Source organism: Bombus pyrosoma, linkage group LG3 (assembly GCF_014825855.1).
Source record: "Bombus pyrosoma isolate SC7728 linkage group LG3, ASM1482585v1, whole genome shotgun sequence".
NCBI classification, from domain to species: Eukaryota; Metazoa; Arthropoda; class Insecta; order Hymenoptera; family Apidae; genus Bombus; species Bombus pyrosoma.
Genome location: NC_057772.1, coordinates 7,278,869 through 7,298,930, shown reverse-complemented (window position 1 = coordinate 7,298,930; position 20,062 = coordinate 7,278,869). Strand labels below are relative to the sequence as shown.

Genomic DNA, 20,062 nt, shown 5'->3' with positions numbered 1-20,062 from the left:
AATAATACATTTCGTTATGCAGACTACACTCTTACTATTTTATAAATTAAATATTATAAGCTTAAATCATTCTAACTTAGAAAGGCCATTTTTAATCACTATTTCAGGAACATTCAAATTGAAAAAAAAAGATCTTGTAGATGAAGGATACAATCCAAATAGGATAGGAGATAAATTATATTATTTAAACGAAAAATCTGGATACCAATTGTTGACTACCGAAATTTATGACCAGATACAACAAGGAAAAGTTCGTTTTTAAATTCTGTCCTGTATTAAAAAGAAATCTCATGGGAACAATTTTTGCTGCAACTCTTTACGTGTGAAGTGAAGAGGTTTTCCATCTTCATTATGTTAAATCAAAAAATTGCTTTGTACTGGGGTAAATTGTAGCAGTAATTAAATTGTATAATTTTACACTATTATTTTTTATATATAATTTTTATATAAATTTATACTTTTTAGAATTCTCAATATATATATATATAAGATACAAAATACGTCGCATTGAAGTCAGAATGAAATATTTTTTATTTAAAAAAGAAATGAACGTTATTCGTTTCTCTGGGTTGGAGTTGTGCTTATTTGTACTACATATACGTTGTAATATACATATATACACTATAATACATATTACATACATTAATATAATATGTGTATATTATGACGTATGTCATTAAATCATCTTATATTAAAATTCTAAATTTATACGTCTAGCAATACATTCTGCATGAAAAATCAATGTTTTTATATACGTTTATGTAAATTAAAATTATATAAATATTTAAAAGAAACAGAGACCCTTATTTCAAACTTATACGAAGCTTGCATATGTAACTTAAAAACTTGTAAATGCATACAAGGTACTAATATAAAATTATACGTAACCGAAAGCACAAATAAAATATTTATTTTGTAACATAAACTGAATATAATTTTTCAGAAATTTAGGCATTGTTAAAAGTATTGTTACAAATGTTGTACAATTGTTTTATGAATTCATAGTAATTATGAATATACATGTCATAGATCATATGAATAAATACAAATGTTAATTACTAATTTATTTAATAGTTTCATCCTTGATCTGATTTTCAGAAGTTAATGGCATACTTTCCAAACTCAATACATTAACACTACTTATTGGATACTATGTCTCTTAAGATAAAAATCTTACAAACAATTTTTGTAATTTCTTATCCAAAATTACACATACAAATAAAATCATTCATTACTATTTGCGCGATCACTCTTGCAATTAGTGAAAATCAATTTAAAAATTCGTTTGAAATAAAATCAAAATGATTTAAAAATATTTGTATATTAAAATCAAGCCTTTGTACTCTGCCCAAATTTATTAAAGCTAATAATATAAACATAATAGATGATCACTGCTGCGGAATTTATCATTCCGATTATATTATTAAATTCTTTTAAAATATATCCTATTTTATTTTACATAAAACCACTATTATTAAGACTGATTCATGATTCATGAAATTTAAAGGAACTGAATCATTCTGTTACTTTGGTTTTGAATAAAAAAGATATCTCATAATATCCTAAAACTTTAAACTTCTTATATCAACAATTTAATATTTTTCTCCATTACTAGAAATAATGAAAATATTCATATACGTCGTTACATTCATCGGTATAGTACTCTAACAATATTTGTAATTACTCAAAAACACTTCTTATGTTGTCCATATTATATACTGTTTCTCCATAAAAATTGTTCCCCGAAAATTGTTGTTAATTTTGCTTAAAACAGCTAACTACATTATGCTACAATGGTCGATATGAAGACATTCTATTGATTTAGAAAATGTCATTACGTAAATAATCGTTATGTCGAAACCCTCCTATAAATATAGTTAACATTAGTAAGGAAATCTTCATTTCATAATTTTATTTTTCTGGTAAACTACTTCTATTAAAAAGTTCTATTAAAAAAAAAATCTAATACAATTCTATATAAAAGATATTTTTAAAAAGCATATGACTAATTAAACAAAAAAAGAACATATGTTCCCATTCATCTTTGAAAATTACCTATACTTACACCTAGAAAATATTTATTTGATCTTTGGAACCATACAACTTTAACCCAAATCTTCTTACAGATAACAGTTTTGATGTAAATCAAGATGATAACATAAACTTTGTATAATATATAACTTATAATACATTCATTTACAATTATTATGCATTTATAATTTGTAATAATAACATTTATAAAGACATGTTATATTGTACCTATATTTTACTATATATTGTTATTGTTATATCATCTAAATCTATATAAGTACATTATTGTTAATAATGTTATTATACCAAAAAGTAATACATTTATTATTAAAAAATTTCCAGAATTAAAATTTGAGATAAAAATATATTTACATGATTAATATAAATATTTTTTAATATAGCAAACATTATATCATAATTATCACATTATCTCCCAATTATATTTTCTAACAAAAATCGAGAAAATATTTTTTATTCAAAATAATTCATTTATATAAGTACCTGTTATGTTAATCTTAATTTATATATTGATTAAATTCTTTTGCGATTTTATTACATAATATGAAAATATGGCTACTGGTATACAATTATTATGACTTGTTATTAGAATTACATATTTTATAGATATCTTGTATTTTTATTAATCTTTAATATTATTGCCAGCTTTGAATTTGTTATATACATGTATTAATATACCTAATACATAACGTAACATAAAATATATATTACATTATATAATTTAGTTACATTTAAAATCCTTTGCATTCGAGAGGTGACTTTCAGTCGCCACGGCGTTCCGTACTGCAATTCCTGTGGCAAGTGAGAGACGACAGTCCCTATTTATGCTATATTTCGACATCCCCAATTGATGAGAGTGCAACATTGGTTCTAAATTGATTCCTTAGCTCTTTATGTTCTTTGTTAGGAAGTGTAAAGTGCTAGATTTTAAAATGGAGATAAAATATTTAATCCCAAATCCCTCCGAAACTATTGGTTGGACGTCTCCAATGTTAGATCGGATTCAACGACCATGGCAAAAATATTATAGCTTAGAAACCCTAAAAAAATGGTTTGCGGAAATGAAATTAGCTCAAATGAAGATTAACTTGATTTTGAACTGTTGAAAAATGAGATCAATTATATTCAAGAATGCAATCTTGGTGAATGCTTTATAAATTATCATAGAAAAAAATACAGAAATTAATATTACAAAATCATATTTTCGAAGATGTAGATATAGATAAATTATTAGAATATAACGTTTTTGTAAGTTAATTTGTATATAAAATCATTTTACGCTAGCTGTAAAACACGCGTCACGTATACGCTAAATCATTTGGAGTAGCTGCTACACCGGACCGAAAAAGTTCTTGAATGCAAAGGATTAAAAAAATACAAAATGTAATGTTATATAATCTTAAAATAAATATGATCCTTCTATCTGTGTATTTTCTAATTTTCTTATTAGGAAAGATAAGTACATTTAATGTTAAAATCATTTATCTATCAACATAAAAAATAATATTTTACACACTAAATACACTATTTATTTTAAATATTAGATATTTAAATATTTCATGATTATTATATTTAAATTGAAAAATAAAAAACAACGATGTAGCTTCATTGAAATAAAAGCTCCATTATCAACAAATTAACAAATTAGTAATAAAAGTTATGATTACAAAATAAAAATTCTATGTGTAATATATCAGTCTAATCTATTTTTTAAACTTCAATAATTTCATTTTACTAGTTATGTAATAAAATCTGTACTATACATTTTAGTGCTTAAAAATATTCCGAATTTTAACATTGCTCCATTTGTAGGTTCAACGAAAATATCTTCATCAATAGCCCAATCATTATTTACAATCTCTAGAAAAAATAATAAATAAATCAATTCAACTTGTATTTAATATACTGAAAATATTGTTTAATTTTAAAAACCTATACATTTTTAACAAGCTATATAAAAAATATAAATATACAATTTAAATACATTAAACAGCCATATTTAATGACTCTGAAAGGAAGTAAAGCTAAAGAAGAAATTATTTTAAAAACAGCAGTAAGTACTTACTTGGTTTAACTTGTGATGGCTTTGAAAATAATGTCACACGTGGTTCTTTCAAGAGTATTTTGTCCAAGCATCCCAACTTTATCAATATCTGCAAAGAATATATCAAATATCTCTCAAAAAAAATTTTATAAAATTTGATAGAAATACAAACTACATAAGATATTTCCATAATTATACACATAAATATGAACAATAGTCTACTATAAAACCAACACAACTATCTCATAAACATAACATTATAAAAATTTTATCATAGAAAGCAGAAGGGCAAAATTATGTAGTGATATATGAGTACTAAGAAAGATATAACTTACCTCGACTAATTCTCGTGTATGATATGGTTGCAGGGCAGGGACAAATCTATTTTGTATTTTTGATAACGATATACCCGGATGTGCTAAACAGTATGACAAAATTGATCCCAACATACGATCAAGTACCCTACGATTTAAAACACCATCTACTCGAATCCATGGTTTTATAGCTATCTTTATTTCTTGTTTGTTACTGAAACATAAATGAGGCATATTTAAATATCATCTGCTCTAAAATCTTGAATAACTTAACTGTATTTAAAATAAATATTGGAAAAAATAAGTTTAAGTTTAATAAATTTTAACTTTCATTGTATAACTTCATTTACTTTGAATCTAACTGTTTCACAGCTTTAGATTTATCTTTTTGGGGTAGTAATTTAATCCTCTTTCTTGACATCCTTTTCTTCATCTCTGTGTTGTATTCTTCATCGCTATGACTAGATGTATCTCTAGTAGAATCTTCATTTTTATTTTCATTATTGTCTTTTGTCTCTGACTGAATATTTTTTTCAGCTATATTTTCATCAGCAATTTTGGATGATTCATTTTCTAATGGTATAGTAAGATTTTGTTTTGTTTCTTCTATCGTATTTATATCATTATCTTTGTTTAATGCTTCTCCAGATTCTGTCACATATACAGTTCCTTTAGGCATTGGTATGAGCGATTCTTTTTCAAGACGGCTTATTTTATATGAATGTATTAGCCAAGAATCAGCATAACGATGATGTATATATCGAACCGTAGTTACACCGGACCGCAGGAATAGATGATTATTAGTAAGGAAAGAAACGATTTGGTATAAATTTTCTCCTAATGTATCTTCAAATTCATCCTATCAAAATGAATAAGACAATAATTAACTAATGTAAGATACTTTATTTCTAAGATGAAAATTCTATTTGTTTTAAAATAAAATGTAGATATATTTTTACTTACTATCAACTCTTGGATAGTAGCTCCAAGTTCTTTTTTATCACATACAAATTTAAAAATTGCTTCCATATTGTTCAAATCCATTGAACAATTATTGGGCAAATTTTTTTTGAAATCAGAATATGAAATACCATCTTTAGGGTAAACTGCAAATTTATTTATTTCTTGTATTAAGTCATTTATAGCATTTAATCTTAAAGGTAATAGATCTGAGGGTATTGATAAATCTTTAAAGACTTCAGTTTTGTCAATTTTTTGTGAGTTTGATCGATATAAAGAATAATAAACTTTGAACATATTTACGACAAAATATTCATGTGCATGATGACTATCTGCTACTGTGAGTTCGCTTAATTCTTCTCTCATTCGCAATAAAGCTATACGAGTGTACCGTTTGTGTACATCTGAATCATCAATCTTGCAGTATGAATTCAAATAACTCTGTTCTGTTGGAATATTTTTTAGGATATCACTAACAAGTGTAAAACCATTTCCACTGCCCTTTTTTGGTTGTAATGAAATTTCACGTTCATTATTCGAAATATATTGTTCGTTACTAGATTTTTCATCATTAATTTCAATTGTTTCATTTGTGGAATGTTCTCTTGAATCTTCATTTTGTGTTTTATTTGATACTTCAATCAAAATAACATCATTTTTTTGTAATGCTTCTTCATTCTCTTCTGCATCTACAATTTTACGATCTAATATTTTCTTCTTTTGAGCAGGTTTACCTAAATCAAACATGTCTTCATTATCATTCCTTTGCCTTTTTCTCTCAGACGTAATTAATTTATTTTCTTTGTCTGTATTCAATTCTAGGTCTAAATGGAATGAAGATGAATTTTCAATATTTAACATTCTATCTTCATCTTTACTACTTGTACTTTCCAATAATAATACAGGATTATGTTGTACATGAATCACATTTTCAAATTCAGGCAATTTATATAAACTTTCGCCAGTATCTCCTACTTGCACCTCACTATCTATTTTAGGATTATCGACAGTACATATTTTATCTTCTTCTGTTTCCATCATTGAATCCTCATCACAAAGTGTTGAACGCTCGACATCGTTTTTGTTTAACACAATTTTAATTCCATCTTGAAATTTAATTATATTTTGTTCATCATCAATTACATTACGACCGTTCTCCTCATCAGTTTTGAGATTTATTTCGTCACAATCAGTAAAAGGTTTCGGATCTTCGAAATTTGTTTTCTCACCTTCAAATTCTTGCAAATGTGTGTTCTTCTCTGTATCTAAATCCGAGAAACCATCTTTATCTGATTTTCCATCAATATTATGTACATCATTATAATGTAAAGTAGCGGTATGGGCATCAAAGCTTTTGTCATCATGCTTTTCAAGATCAATCATTGCACCACTGTTTTGCAAAGAAAATTCTTTTATAAATTTCAAATTATCTAAATTAGCCAATATATCTTGATATCGTTTAGCTATTCTAAAGTATGTTTCGTCTTTTTCTTTTAATCTAGGATCAAGCATTATAACTTGATCAGGTATTTCAATATCAAAATCTATTTGATCTTGTACAATATAATCATGTATCGCTCCTATTAAACCACCAGTAATCGGGAATATTTCGATGCCATTAAAATTATCTGATGCTTTACTTTGATCATTTATTTCATTATGACAATACCAATTACTAAGTTTATAGAAAACATCATATGATTCTTTGAATAAAGCATATGGCCATTTAGTATGAAATTTATATATATAATTATTACTTAATTGATACTGAGAACTACTCATCGGCATATAATTACCATGTTTTCTTATATTAGGCAAGTGATTCTTTTTAATGGTAACCATTTGATCACTATGAATTTTTGTCAGAGCATTTCTTAACAACATGTCAGGATATTGTTGATATATTTTAAATAATTGATATGTCCAGGATCTTCTATCTTTTCCACAACACATGGAACTATTAATGACAGAATTTACGACTGCAGAGTGTATGTCATTAATATTTTGAATATCTTTTGTGAAACCACGATTATAGAATGGTTTTGTAGGATGTACAACTTTGTAAAATAAATTAAATTCTTGCACTGTTTGTGGTACAGGCAGTGGTTCTTTAGATCCAACATCTGAAATATCATAATACTTCTTTGCAATGTAGGCAACAAGTGATTTGAACGCCTCTGTAACTTGCTTTTCATATTCAGGTGAGCTTTTATGTCCTTCTTTGAGTTTATTCACAATACCACCAAATCGCTTTTTAAGGAAAAAATTCTGTTTGAGTTCTTCAACTCCTAAAGCAACAGTATCAACGTTTCGTTGTTGTCTGAGCATATATAAAAGTCGTCGTTGACAAGCTTTTGACGTTTTGTTATGTGAACTGTATGAATATGACCGTAGCACGTCTCTTACTGTAGAAAATGTTATTACTTGTTTACGTGGATTTGGACAAAAATATACCATAGCGACCTTGCAAACAAGCAAAATCTTATCCTCGTATGGTTTCCAGTTTACTCGTAACTTGTGCATCCGTTGCAATGCTCGATAATCAACCTCGTCATACTTTGTTCGTCTTTTACTACTACATTTACGAGGCTGTACTCTTCTAACATAAGATTTTTGCTTCGTGCTTCGCTGATACGTCAACGCTTCATATTTGTTCTGCTGATCCAAATTTTCATTATTTTTAGTTTGTACCTTCTTTTTGAATTCTGTTGCACTTAAAGAAGGAGGCCCAGATACTGTTTTTAAACCAGAAAATTCAGTAAATCTAAAAGGTTTTGCCTTTATTTTAGAAAGATACGAATCTCTTTCATAAGCTATATTCTGCTGTTTCCTTTTCTGTCGGACTTCAAAATTAGAGAAACCCCAATTCCAATTTCTTTTAAGATAAGCAAAACATGCTGAATCTGTTCCAGCAGCACCTTTGCGATCTCCAGGTACTTTGCCAGTATCAAATTTGACAGCTTCTTCTGGAGAACGAGCTACCACTGATTGAATCATATCAACTTTCTTATTCAAATCCTCTAACACTATATCTTTTCCTTCAACAACAAGTCGTCCGCCTAAAGGCGTATTCATACATGTATTCCACATATCATACCAGTATTTCTCAACTACCTGAATTTCAGTAAAGTTATATTTGATCATGAGATACTGTTTATCTTCAATTACATGATAACTAGGAGCAGAAGATGTCGTATCCATTAATTCAGTACGACGATTCACATAAATAAATACTTGATCCTTCTCTTTTAATTTTTGTGGTCCAAACTGTACCAATCCAATATAACATAATCTTGTTACAGTTTCATGAATGTGGAATACATACTTCCGTGCATAGAACAAAGAATTTCGAATATCAACTGGTAAATCTCTAACTAGATAATGTTTCCGAATAGGATGATTTATATATTTATCCATTTCTGGTATTGTAAATGAAACGTAATGAATCTTCAAGAATATCGATAAAGGAAGTCGTAAAAGAAAGTCACACATTAATGTCCATCCTCGAGGCCAACCATTATATTGTGGCAAAGGCGGAACAAACATTTTCCAGCTAACATCTTTAGTATAAATCGTACTGAATTCCTCTGTTAACTCTTCTGTAATGTTAAAATCATTATCTCGTAAAATTTGTATTTGTTCTGCTTTTGAAAGAGTTTGATCACCAGGATGTTCATAAACCAAATAAAATAAAAAGATATGTAATGCTTTCATACGAAGAAATTTCGGACTATATCCGTATTTTCTTGATATTCTAGAATTACATTTAGAACTCGTTGGTATTATTGTAGATTGTTGAAATGGAGATTGATCAGTTTCAAATTTGTGTGCATCATTAACATCTTTGTTTAATACAAATTTTGTTGTATTTTCTGTATGTTTCAGAGACGATCTAGGTTTTTGAGAAGTCATGAAAAAGAATTTCAATTTTGCTTGTTCCACGGTTGATTGAATAATGGTACTATTAACATCAATGTTTGGATCACATATATATGTTAAATGCTTCTCTTTACCATTTCCACTCAGAGTTATTTTTATATATTTCACTAAATTATCTTTTGCAAGCTTTTGTAGCAATCTTATTAACGATTTTTTATCGATTTTTACATCATACCCTTCTTTATCTTCTTCCTCATATATCATCTAAAATTAAATGAGAAGCGATTAATAAAAATGACTAAAAATCTAACATATTACATTATTACTTATATTATATTACCTTCATTAACTTTGTCATATCATCAATGATTCGATGTTTTTTAACTGATTCCATAATCATATTAGCTCTTCGCAATATTCTATATGTAATATTTGTCACATTTTTTTTCTCACTATTTTGTATATCTTCCATAAATCCATATACTTCATTTTCTGGTTTTTCTTCATTTGTTGATTTAAAAACTTTTATATCAACTTTTATATTTTTATATGCAGCTACTGTCTTTTCATTCTTTGATAATTCAGAAATTTGTAGTAACATATTATTAGAGTATGAATTTTCTTTTTTCATTTGAACTTTATTAATTTTATCCAATAAGTAGTTAGAGAAAGTGCATTTATATCTATTTGGACGTTTTGCTATACGATATTTATATAATATACGATTAACAACATAAAACGTTTTTTGTAATTCTACTCTGTCAGTGTACAACCTTTTTTCTGGTAGGTCATCCTTATTAACAATATCAGATTCAACCACCTTTTCTACACTCTCCTTTTCATCATTAATAACAGAATTTTCTTCTTGCTTTACAATCGTTTTAGTTTTTTCCAAGCTCTCACTTTCAGTCGTAATTTGCTTTGTAAGTTCTTTAATTTTATGCATTTCTTTCTCAAACTGTTTACTTAGCTTACTAGCTTTTTCATACCTTTTCGATACATATTTTGCAAGCCTTTGTCTACCAATGTCACTCATATAAGTAGCAACAATATTCGTTTTAACTATGTTTCGCAAAATCGTCCGTGATTGTAATTTCGTTAATCCCATTATTTTAGCCAAACTTCCTTGGCATACACCATCAATTCTATTATCTTCAATTATTGTATTTGCTTGTTTCAAATATGGCACACCATATCTATGATTTGAAATATTTATCTCTTGAGATTCATCTTCATCTTGTATTTCATCTTTATTCCATGCTTCAAGGATATTAATATTTGGCAGTAATAACTGTGCTACTTTAATTTTCTTCTCCTTTGTAGAATCATTTTTCTGCTGCCATTCTTCTGGTGATGCTTTAGGATATAAAGTTCTGTATGGTATTCTAATATCTGTTTTCACAACTTTTTGGAAAAATGAAGTTTTAAACAATTTGCTTAATGCTTTTTCAATTTGCAGTTTACGTTTTATCTCATCATATTCTGCAACATAATTGGGTTTTGATTTAAGAATTTTGATAACTTCTTCTGCCAAAAAAATCATTTTTGGTTTTCTTTCAACAAAAAACCTTGGAAGATGTAACAGACTTCCATTACAACCATAATTATCACTTTTCTGATGATGTATTTGTTTCGTTATTAGCTTATAACGTAGTAAAAATTTTCGAAGATAAAATAAGCTTTTAGAATCTTCTTTTAGTGCACTGAGACTAAGTTTTCCCTGAGTAACTTCACCATGATATCGTGATCTACCTACTCTTTCTAGAAAACAATACTGTTTTACATTTAATTCAAGTATTGGAGATATTTCATCCCCCATTAGGGCATGATTTCTAGCACATTGTGATGCAACAATAACTAATTTTTGTCCATATCTTTTAGTAACTTCTTCTAAGCTAAGGTTTCTTACAAGTCCTGTGATATCTTCCCGAGTATTATAAGTAGAGCAAGATCCTTTAATACCATTTGCAACATCATTCACAGGACAATGTGGATAAATATCTGGAGGTACATTTTCCTATTCAAATGTATAATTTCTTAGAAGTCTGATAATTTATTAGTTTATTCCAATTTTGGTCAAAATACTTACTGGTTCCAATATGATACCTAAATCAGGATCCACAAATTGATAGCGATCGAAAATTACAAGTGGTTCCCTTGGAGTTTCTAATTTGTAAAATGTAAATTCTCTGATCTGTACGCATATTGACCATATCTGAGTCATAAATGATCTTGGGAATGGTAAAGGATTGTGAAGTCTATGAGCTAAACGTAACCATAGTGCTGAAATGAAAAAGTTATAAATTACAAAATATATTTATTAAATTTATTTATTTAAAATAAAATCTAGCTCACTTTTATTTAAAAAATAATATTTATGGAAGTTTAGAAATTAGACGTGACGGGTAATATAAACACACTAAATATGCATATATTATCCGAAAATTTTTTACTTTCACAAAATAAAAAGATTATGTACATATGTTATAGTAAATATTAATATTTATACTAACCTTCTATAGTAATACCATCCAAACCTTCCAATGCCACCTCGTCGATTATTGAATCTACTAAATTAATTGATGAATATGACACCATGTTCAATTATATTTTAAAATATACAATATATACAACACAAAAAATGTTTCATATTTTCATTTCACAGTTTAAATATCACATGTGACATATGACTGATGTAATACATCTTGTCATAAACAGTAAGGTAGCGCTAGGTAGATATTACATGTTATGTGTATGTGTGTATAGTCCTATAGTAAGTAGATATAGTCCACGGTCGCATGCACAGGTCTGGAAATTCCTGTGGTGGGAACACAGTGTAATAGATTTTACATCGTAAGTAATAGTAGTTCCAAATTTGAGGATAGAAAATTTTTTGTATTATCCATCATACACCGGGCGCTAATGTCGAGTAGTCAAAACAATTACAACCAAGTAACACGTGGTGGAATTCAAGCGAATTCTTTATAATTTTTATAGTGCTTCATAAATAGGTATGCATTATTTATGCATAAGCAATTCTATTTATAGTTAAAATTGGCTTAAGAGAGAGCGAAATGATAATCTTGCGTCTTCTATTGTAATGACTACTCTGTGGTAGCGCCGTTGGTGGCGATTTTGAGAAGCGCAGGTCGCCACATAATCGTAAATTTCTTAGCACGGCAGTTTCAAGACTTACATGTATGACCGTGGTAGTCTATCCAGCGAGACGAGATAAACGTAAACAAAATTTAATTGCTGAGATTACAACTATTGGTAGTAATCAAATTTTGTTTACGTTTACTACCTCATATCGTTGGACAGACTATATACTAATTTATCAATATATACGTACATATATATACATATTAGAAATTCCTATAATCAATGGTCGGATGGTTTTGCAATTTTCGTTGCGAATGATTTAAGAAGATCCGCTCAATAATGTCTCTAATAATGTTCTTCGAAAAAAAGTTGCCATCATAAGCAACGATGTAATTAATAATAATAATAATAATAATAACAATTTATTTTTCAGCCTTCTGGCCATGAGAAGGGACTCGGTTTACAACGATAGTTATTTTTATTTTCCTTACACTCTCGATCATACATCCTTAATTTTCGATACACACTCCTTTTATCTAACTATTTAACTATTAATCCGGTAATTAAATAGCTTCTGTGTATTCTATACTGACAAACCTCCCTATTTTTTTATTTATATGTATATTGTACAAAGATATAAAAAAAATAGTATATTTCAATTACAAGATATATTATAATAAACGTAAGCTATAAAATATTTTAATGAAATATATTCAAATCATAAATTTTCTTTTAATATATTGTAATAGATTTGAAAGGAAATAATTCCAAAAAATTGTGTAAAGAAATATTAAAACATATGCCATATATTCTATTCATTGTTAAAAAATTATATATTTACGTATATTTAAATACTATAGGACAAAATAATTATTTGTTTGTGTATTATTTTTATTTAATTAAATTAGTTATCAAAAAGTAAAATATTAATAGAAACTGTGAATTGTGAAAAATTCCTCATTATTCAAAGCTACTGTTAATTACTACTGAAATTACTACAATCAGTGAAAAAAGAATTTTTATCTACTAATGTGATTACTTATATTGTTTTAAAGTTATTAATTATAAATAAAAAATATTCTGTATAATATATACATTTTATTAAAAAATATCTTTTTATAAATTGTCTTTTAAGTTGCTATAAAGTTATTCCTTTTTTTTAACTGAATTTTTTCATGTTCATGATTAATGATTTTATTTGAGCGTTTTCTTTTCCTTAAAAGTTTTTTATTCTGTTGTAACTGGTGTGAAGTATCATTGATTTCAGTATTAGTTTTCAAAGTTGATGATGAAAAAGAAAACTTATCTAATTTTACTTGCTGTGAATCTTCTGCTGTTGATAAGTTTGTTGTTTTAATCTGTGGCTTATCAAAAACGGAATATTTATTTTCTATTGAATTTTTACATTTCACATTTTTACAATTTGAATCTTTTATATTTATGGAATCTTCTTTATCAGTCACTAATTTACTAAAAATTGGTGTTGATATAGGAACTGGAATAGGTATGGGAATTGGTATAGGTATAGGTAGAGGATATGGTACAAGAACTGTAACAGGGGGCAGAAGTGTTGTAGGAGGTAATGAATGAAATAATTCAGTTGGATTGGATTGTTTAACTGATGAAGTTCTTGAAAATACATTGGTCTGATTCTGATATCTTATTTGGTTAGGTTCATTTATGCAAGATTTAGACAAAGATGGAATTTCATGATGCATTGTAGGTGTAGTTGAGTTTGAAAACCAAGATGATGATTGTAATATATTTTCTGTTGGAGTGTTATATCCTTTTTCTTGTAAATTTCTTATGTCTTTTACATGTATGTTCCTTTCTAAATATGTGTTGCTATCTTTAGGGCTATGTGAATTATTCATGGTATCCATCGCATATTCCTGTTTGAAGTCCTTACAATTCAAATCATTTTTTCTTAAATAATTTTCTTTACAATTTGTTTGATTAATCATGGAATGGCAACATTTGCTTTTCTCATTTACTAAAGATTGCTCTTTATCATGTTCATTAATTTCTGTATAAAAATTCTTTTTATGTTCATTGCAATTATTGGATTTTGTACATTTCTTTGTGCACACTGAATTGATTTTACTGGGCCATTTTTTATGTGGATCTACTGATTTTTCATTACCAATTTCTTCTGTTTCTATTGATCTGTTCTCACAAAGCGGTGATGATAAACTATGAGTCAAATGTGTATCAACTAAATATGTATTCTCTGCAGGACTATTTAATGGTGATTGACAACTTCGAAACCATAGTTCTGGTGTTATTAAACCACTCTTCTCTGTATCATGAAAAGGAACATTATTTAAACCTTGAAGCATTAAATGAGTTTGTGTTTCATGGCAAAAAATATTCATTTTGTACTGATTCAAACATTTATTGCTACAAAATTGAAGCTGACTTTTACCATCCTGAAAAAAAGAATAAGATTAGTAATTCTTTAATACATCAAATTATATTATAGTACAGTATAGCATTTTTAATTAAAAATAAAATGGTGAAGATAAGTTACTTTTAATTATTTAGTATTTTACATTCAATTCACATACTTGAAGATCAACATAACTAATTGGATTTCGTATATGTCTGCACCAGTCACATGTTTTTGCTTGTTTAAAAATTGCTCTTCTACTAGCTGCAAAACAATTTTCACTACAAAAGTATCCTAAAGCATCCATCATATTATAAGAAAAGGAACTGGATCTTTCTAATTCAAATATTTGAACAATTTTACCACACCAAGAACAAGATATATTATCTATAAAAATACTAAAAATTATAACGAATTCATATGTAATTTATATTATGTACATAATATATATTTTATACTTTACCTGAGTAAATAGAACTTGAATAACTTTCATATGGAAATTTAGATGTAGTGCCAAAAGATACTGGTTTTAGTGATAAGGGGGATGAAATTAATTGTCTATTCACAGACATTAAGTTGTTATTAGAATAAGACAGTGGTACATTGGAAACTTCAAAAATTGAATCAGATGTATTCACTACTGGCGATTTTAATCTTAGTTTGTTTGAAACAATATCTTGATCAGTTTGAAGTGCTTGATTTTTTGCATTAGATATAGATGTAAAATGATCCAGGTTTAAACTTTTTGTGTAGCCACTATCCACTTTATCATAGCCATACCATCCTAATAATTCACTCATTGCAGTTGCTGCATATTCCTGTAATAATGTACAAGATATGAGTGATATTTCATCATTGTTTAAATACAAAAATATTTTCTGTTAATTCATATTATGACTTTTTCAGAAGTATCATACCTTTTTCTTATCTCTAATTGTCTTAAAAATATAACGCGTCTATACTATGTTAAATTTTCTATATATTATGTATTAAGCAGTATATGATTAATTCTAATCTAATCTAATTGTATCTATTGTGTTGTAATGTAATCTTTTTTAAGTGCAGGCTGGTGCAGGTTTTAATGTCGCACTAACAGCTCGTGGTTATTAGCGATAACTTTGATATTTTAGATTTCGTTTATTAGATTTGCTTGTTTGACGAATTCTATTGTCTTCTTTGTATTGTTAGGGATAGTTAGCATTTCTTTCATGTTTATGTTATCTCCTAGTATTCTTCTTTGATTTGTATATTTCCTGTAGTGGATAATTATATGTTCGATTGTAGGTAATGTGTGGTATATGGTTTCACCTGTTGGGGAATTTGCGGATTTTTTTGTTTCATTAAATCAAGTAATTGTGTTATTCTCATTGAAATATAAAGATAGAGTGTGAGTGAGCTAAAAAGCCGATATAAGAATAGAAAGAGAACGCTGCATTGAGGTTTCTTGTGTCCTTGTCTAATGACATATATACATTCTTACAGTAAATATGTAACATCGATAGTAACACCGATCAACGAACGGTGTCAGTGTACATACTGGATTACATAAGGACAGACAGGGTCTCTATGCTGCGTTTTCTTTCTATTCCCATATCGCACGGCATGATACACGGTGACATATAAATCGCGTGCTCTATTTTTATACATATCTCTATGGTTATTCCTGTGTCCTATTCGAAGTCATGTTAGAATTGTTTGTTCTCTTCTAGCGAGGTTATTTTTCTGTATTTTGTTATTTAGTTATATAGTTGTATACGTTATATTTATTAAAAAAGTAATTCTCTTATTTTAACGAAAAGGTAGGAAATATGGTTTAATATTTAATGCAAATTAATAAATCCATAATGTCGATGTGCATGTATTATTAAGTTAAGCGGAAAAGAGTAATATGAAACTCGAACATTCACTAACATTATATAGAAAATTCTGTGGAATAAAATTTAATTATACATTTCTGAAACTAAATTATGAAGTATAAAAACGTCCTATCTTTTTAGTAAAATTATCCGCGTTTTAATTCTTATACAGAGTTTTACTAATGTATTAAATTATTAAATGAAATATACCTACAATTAAAATATAAGTATTGTAATTGTCTTTAAAGTATTGTTTATATATATATACATATATATTGATTTTGTAGACACAACCACGTGCTAACCCCTTTTTCAAGGCTGAAAGATAGGAAAATAAAGTTATCTATGTATCTATACAACTAAAACGTTTGTAAAATAAACACGTGTATATACTTGAGCAATATTAGATGCAGTTGATACGAAATTAAAACTTATGCATAAAATATTTTATGATGATAAATAATAATATAAAAAACAAAACAGAATAACGAAAAAATATAACAAAGTATAAGCAATTATGTAATTTAATAAATTATGTTATTGTTAATAATTATTCTGCTTGATGTTAAAAACAAAATATATTAATAAAGTTTGTTACTATTAATAATTATTCCAGTGTTAGAATAAACTAGTGGAAAGGTATATTAGTTTTGACGCAAAGAAATTATAATGAACGAAATTCAATATTCACGTTAATTATAATGGAATACGGATCAATGGATTGTGTTACATTTTAATAGTGTATAGATTATATTGCTCTCATGTTACTTGTATATGTACGAACTTTTGCAATAAGATCAACTAACGTTGCCTTAATGCTTACAATGAGATAATTCTAAGAATAAACATGGTTACTTTATTATAAATTCAATATGTAATTTTCTATTAAAAACATATTTTTATATTTCCGAAGTGTTCAAATTTGTATATTTACACTTTAATTTTATATTATTGGTATTTGCGTAATATCATATAAAATTTAGTGTTGTATTGCAAGTACATAATAACAAAAATTTGTTCTCATTTCCTTTTCTCATGAAGTATGAAAAATCTAATTATTCTCACAGAATTTGTTAAGCTTTACAACGAAATGGTTTTGTACAATTTCACAAAAATCAAATATTATTAATTTAAATTCGAAAAGTAAATTATAGCGAAATTATAGTGAACAAAATGGAAGAAAAACTTATAAACACTCACAAAAATAACATGTATTTTACCTGAATTTCATCACCAGTTTCTTCTTCTTTAATTTTAACCAGAGTACAATTTCTTTGGCGTGAGCGATTGCCACCATTATCTTCAGGCAAGGACGAAAATACTTTTCTTGCGTTTTCTTCAATTTTTTGTAGAAATAAATTAACTGGTCTATTGTCCATCACGAAATATCAACATAAATTGAAAAGTAATGTTCCTTCAAGCCTTCTGATGAAATTTCAAGAAAATTAGTATTAATTTTACTTTTTATAACATACGTATATAATTAAATTTTTAGTTTTATCACGAGATAATTGATTATATTAATTATATTAAGCTCATTCGGATAATAATTAATATTACTTCATTATTTTAAATAGAGTGTTATAATTTGTATTTTTTTATATTTGTTTTTCAATTAAATTTATTTTAGGATACCAATGGCGAATATGCTATTAAGCCTTTAATTCAGTGAAATTAAAAGAGAAATAAAAAAAGAAAAGAATTTCATTACAAGTTATAGAAAAAATTTTATCTCCGGTTTTTAATTTTTTCACTATATTCAGTGTCAAATACGTAACTCGTGGCATGTGATGATTGTGATTTTATGTAATAACTTTTCACATTCACATTGCTATTTTTGCTTATGGCAAACGTTACTTGTTTAAATTACTCAAAATATCCAACAATAGTGAACATAGACAAATATTATCCATTTCTGTAATTAATTTAGTCAAATCTTATACATAGCATATATGTATATATAATATATAAATGAAAACAAATATTACTTTGAGAAAAAGAAATAAATTACAATTTATGAAAATCTTTATCTCAGTATATTAGATATTTATTATTATAGTATTTACGTATATTAGTAAAATTAAAGATTCTATTTATAGCAAAAAATAAATAATTTATGAAAAGAGATTAAACTTTTGTGTATAAAATATAATTTTCAATAATACTTATTAAGAAATTAATAAAGCAATTGCTTTTATAATATTATTGCAATAGTAACAGCAAGCAGTCATTTAAAATTCCAGATATTCGAATAGGTAATACAGCACCAAGCTGTGCCTAATCAAATTTCACTGATATTTTTAGGCCACTAAGGTAACACAACTTGCGTGAAAATAGATCGCATAAATAACTCGTCCAGTATCTTCTCCTTCTCAAAAACTTAAACAGAAAATTTGATTGTATTTTCAGGCATTTATCTTTCTCAATTTTTCATCTTTATTTTATTTTTCAGTTTTACTTTATTTTAGGATTTATAATTATCATTTGATAATAATCACACGTATAAAATTCTTTTACATCGTACAACATTCATTTATCGAAGACATATCTCATGAAGAATAAACGGTTCTTTCTTTATATAAATATAACATGTGTTGCTTAAACAAATATTTGCACTAATATTTGAAAATAGTCCGTTAGAAATATATTTTCTATTAGTAAATTGAATCACGTATCATGATTTCCACTCGTTATCATTCTTTCGAACAAGAAAACACATTAAAGACCGATCTTTTGGATCAATCTTTAATTCTAATATATGTATGTATGCAGCGAAAAAGATGCAAAGAGGAAGATAAAGGGGAAAACTAAAGAGTTTAATCATATGCGCGCACTTTCTTGATTTATCGCGGTTATTCATAACGCTGATTTTTTTCGAACTTTTTAAAGATACAATGACTTGTGAAAAATTAATGAGCAATTAATGGTACATATATAAAAATACCCGCGGAATTATTTCGTTACAAACCGTTCGCGCTCGTCCAGAATCGGCGTTGATAAGAACTGACATGTTACACCTGCGACCGCTAAGCGTCGACTAATCGTGGATTTTCGCAGTCTATTAAATAACGCGGGATCTTGCGTTACGAAATGCGCATATTGGTTTGTTAGATTAATTAATTACATTTATTATATTTTAAGGTTTATCATCTACCACATTTTAGTAATATTAATAAATTAACCAATAATTTTTACGTAATTGAGGGTAACGCACAAATAAGCTAATTAAGTTTTAATGTTTTTCATTTATCATATTTTAATATTTCGATAAAAATCGATAAATTATTTCTTTTTATGGTGCTATAATTAATCTCTTGAATCTGGAAATTTATGTTATATAAAAATTATAAAGAAGTTAATTTGATAGATCGTCACAATTTTACGATATATGAAACTATACAGAATGTTTTGAACGTGAATAAAAGAATTTCATACAGTTAAAGTAATACTCAAGATTCTCTGAAATGTG

The 20,062-nt window shown here is 27.1% G+C and overlaps 3 protein-coding genes across 12 annotated transcripts in view; 1 reads left to right on the top strand and 2 right to left on the bottom strand.

Annotated features, from left to right (window-relative positions):
- Positions 1-1,062, top strand: part of LOC122566380 (long-chain fatty acid transport protein 4) — a 30,343-nt gene extending 29,281 nt beyond the window's left edge. For 2 of the 3 annotated variants that reach the window (XM_043723553.1, XM_043723554.1), the window contains exon 13: positions 108-1,062. In XM_043723553.1, coding sequence (XP_043579488.1) covers positions 108-262 — 155 coding nt within the window. In that variant the 3' untranslated portion in view covers positions 263-1,062. The remainder of the gene's footprint in view (positions 1-107) is intronic. The other variant, XR_006316487.1, reaches the window with a different exon arrangement.
- Positions 1,063-2,478: 1,416 nt separating this feature from the next.
- On the bottom strand, positions 2,479-11,988 carry LOC122565664 (general transcription factor 3C polypeptide 1). Of its 3 annotated transcripts, none has more exons than XM_043721864.1 (8): positions 11,760-11,988; positions 11,336-11,529; positions 9,587-11,263; positions 5,371-9,510; positions 4,758-5,266; positions 4,429-4,621; positions 4,115-4,202; positions 2,479-3,089 (listed from the first exon to the last, which is right to left on the bottom strand). In XM_043721864.1, exons 1-8 carry the CDS (start codon positions 11,842-11,844, stop codon positions 3,019-3,021), a joined length of 6,957 nt encoding a protein of 2,318 aa, XP_043577799.1. In that variant the 5' UTR covers positions 11,845-11,988; the 3' UTR covers positions 2,479-3,018. The 3 variants fall into 3 exon arrangements, 2 of the variants coding, with proteins under 2 accessions (XP_043577799.1, XP_043577798.1); XM_043721863.1 differs by lacking the exon at positions 2,479-3,089 and adding an exon at positions 3,678-3,909; XR_006316236.1 differs by lacking the exons at positions 2,479-3,089; positions 4,115-4,202; positions 4,429-4,621 and having other exon boundaries at positions 5,129-5,266; positions 5,371-5,513; positions 5,671-9,510.
- A 1,345-nt stretch (positions 11,989-13,333) lies between these two features.
- LOC122565561 (myb-like protein M) lies at positions 13,334-19,812 on the bottom strand. 6 transcript variants are annotated; one of them, XM_043721618.1, is made up of 5 exons: positions 17,814-17,950; positions 16,808-16,911; positions 15,201-15,555; positions 14,916-15,124; positions 13,335-14,777 (listed from the first exon to the last, which is right to left on the bottom strand). In XM_043721618.1, the coding sequence occupies exons 3-5, from the start codon at positions 15,535-15,537 to the stop codon at positions 13,479-13,481; spliced, it is 1,845 nt and encodes a 614-aa protein (XP_043577553.1). In that variant the 5' UTR covers positions 15,538-15,555; positions 16,808-16,911; positions 17,814-17,950; the 3' UTR covers positions 13,335-13,478. The 6 variants fall into 6 exon arrangements, with proteins under 6 accessions (XP_043577554.1, XP_043577553.1, XP_043577550.1 ...); XM_043721615.1 differs by lacking the exon at positions 16,808-16,911 and adding an exon at positions 18,759-19,812 and having other exon boundaries at positions 13,338-14,777; positions 17,814-18,018; XM_043721616.1 differs by lacking the exon at positions 16,808-16,911 and adding an exon at positions 19,538-19,812 and having other exon boundaries at positions 13,338-14,777; positions 17,814-18,018.
- Between the last annotated feature and the right edge of the window lie 250 nt (positions 19,813-20,062).

Excerpts from the sequence above, each read along its gene's own strand:
- LOC122565664 (XM_043721863.1), bottom strand. The coding sequence starts at position 11,844 with ATGGTGTCATATTCATCAATTAATTTAGTAGATTCAATAATCGACGAG. Across the intron at positions 11,530-11,759 it reads GGATGGTATTACTATAGAAG|CACTATGGTTACGTTTAGCT; the intron begins GTTAGTATAAAT and ends TTTTCATTTCAG. Across the intron at positions 4,622-4,757 it reads GTGAAACAGTTAGATTCAAA|TAACAAACAAGAAATAAAGA; the intron begins GTAAATGAAGTT and ends TTTATGTTTCAG.
- LOC122565561 (XM_043721615.1), bottom strand. The coding sequence starts at position 17,972 with ATGGACAATAGACCAGTTAATTTATTTCTACAAAAAATTGAAGAAAAC. Across the intron at positions 15,556-17,813 it reads AAACTGGTGATGAAATTCAG|GAATATGCAGCAACTGCAAT; the intron begins GTAAAATACATG and ends ACATTATTACAG. Across the intron at positions 14,778-14,915 it reads TTAGTTATGTTGATCTTCAA|GATGGTAAAAGTCAGCTTCA; the intron begins GTATGTGAATTG and ends TCTTTTTTTCAG.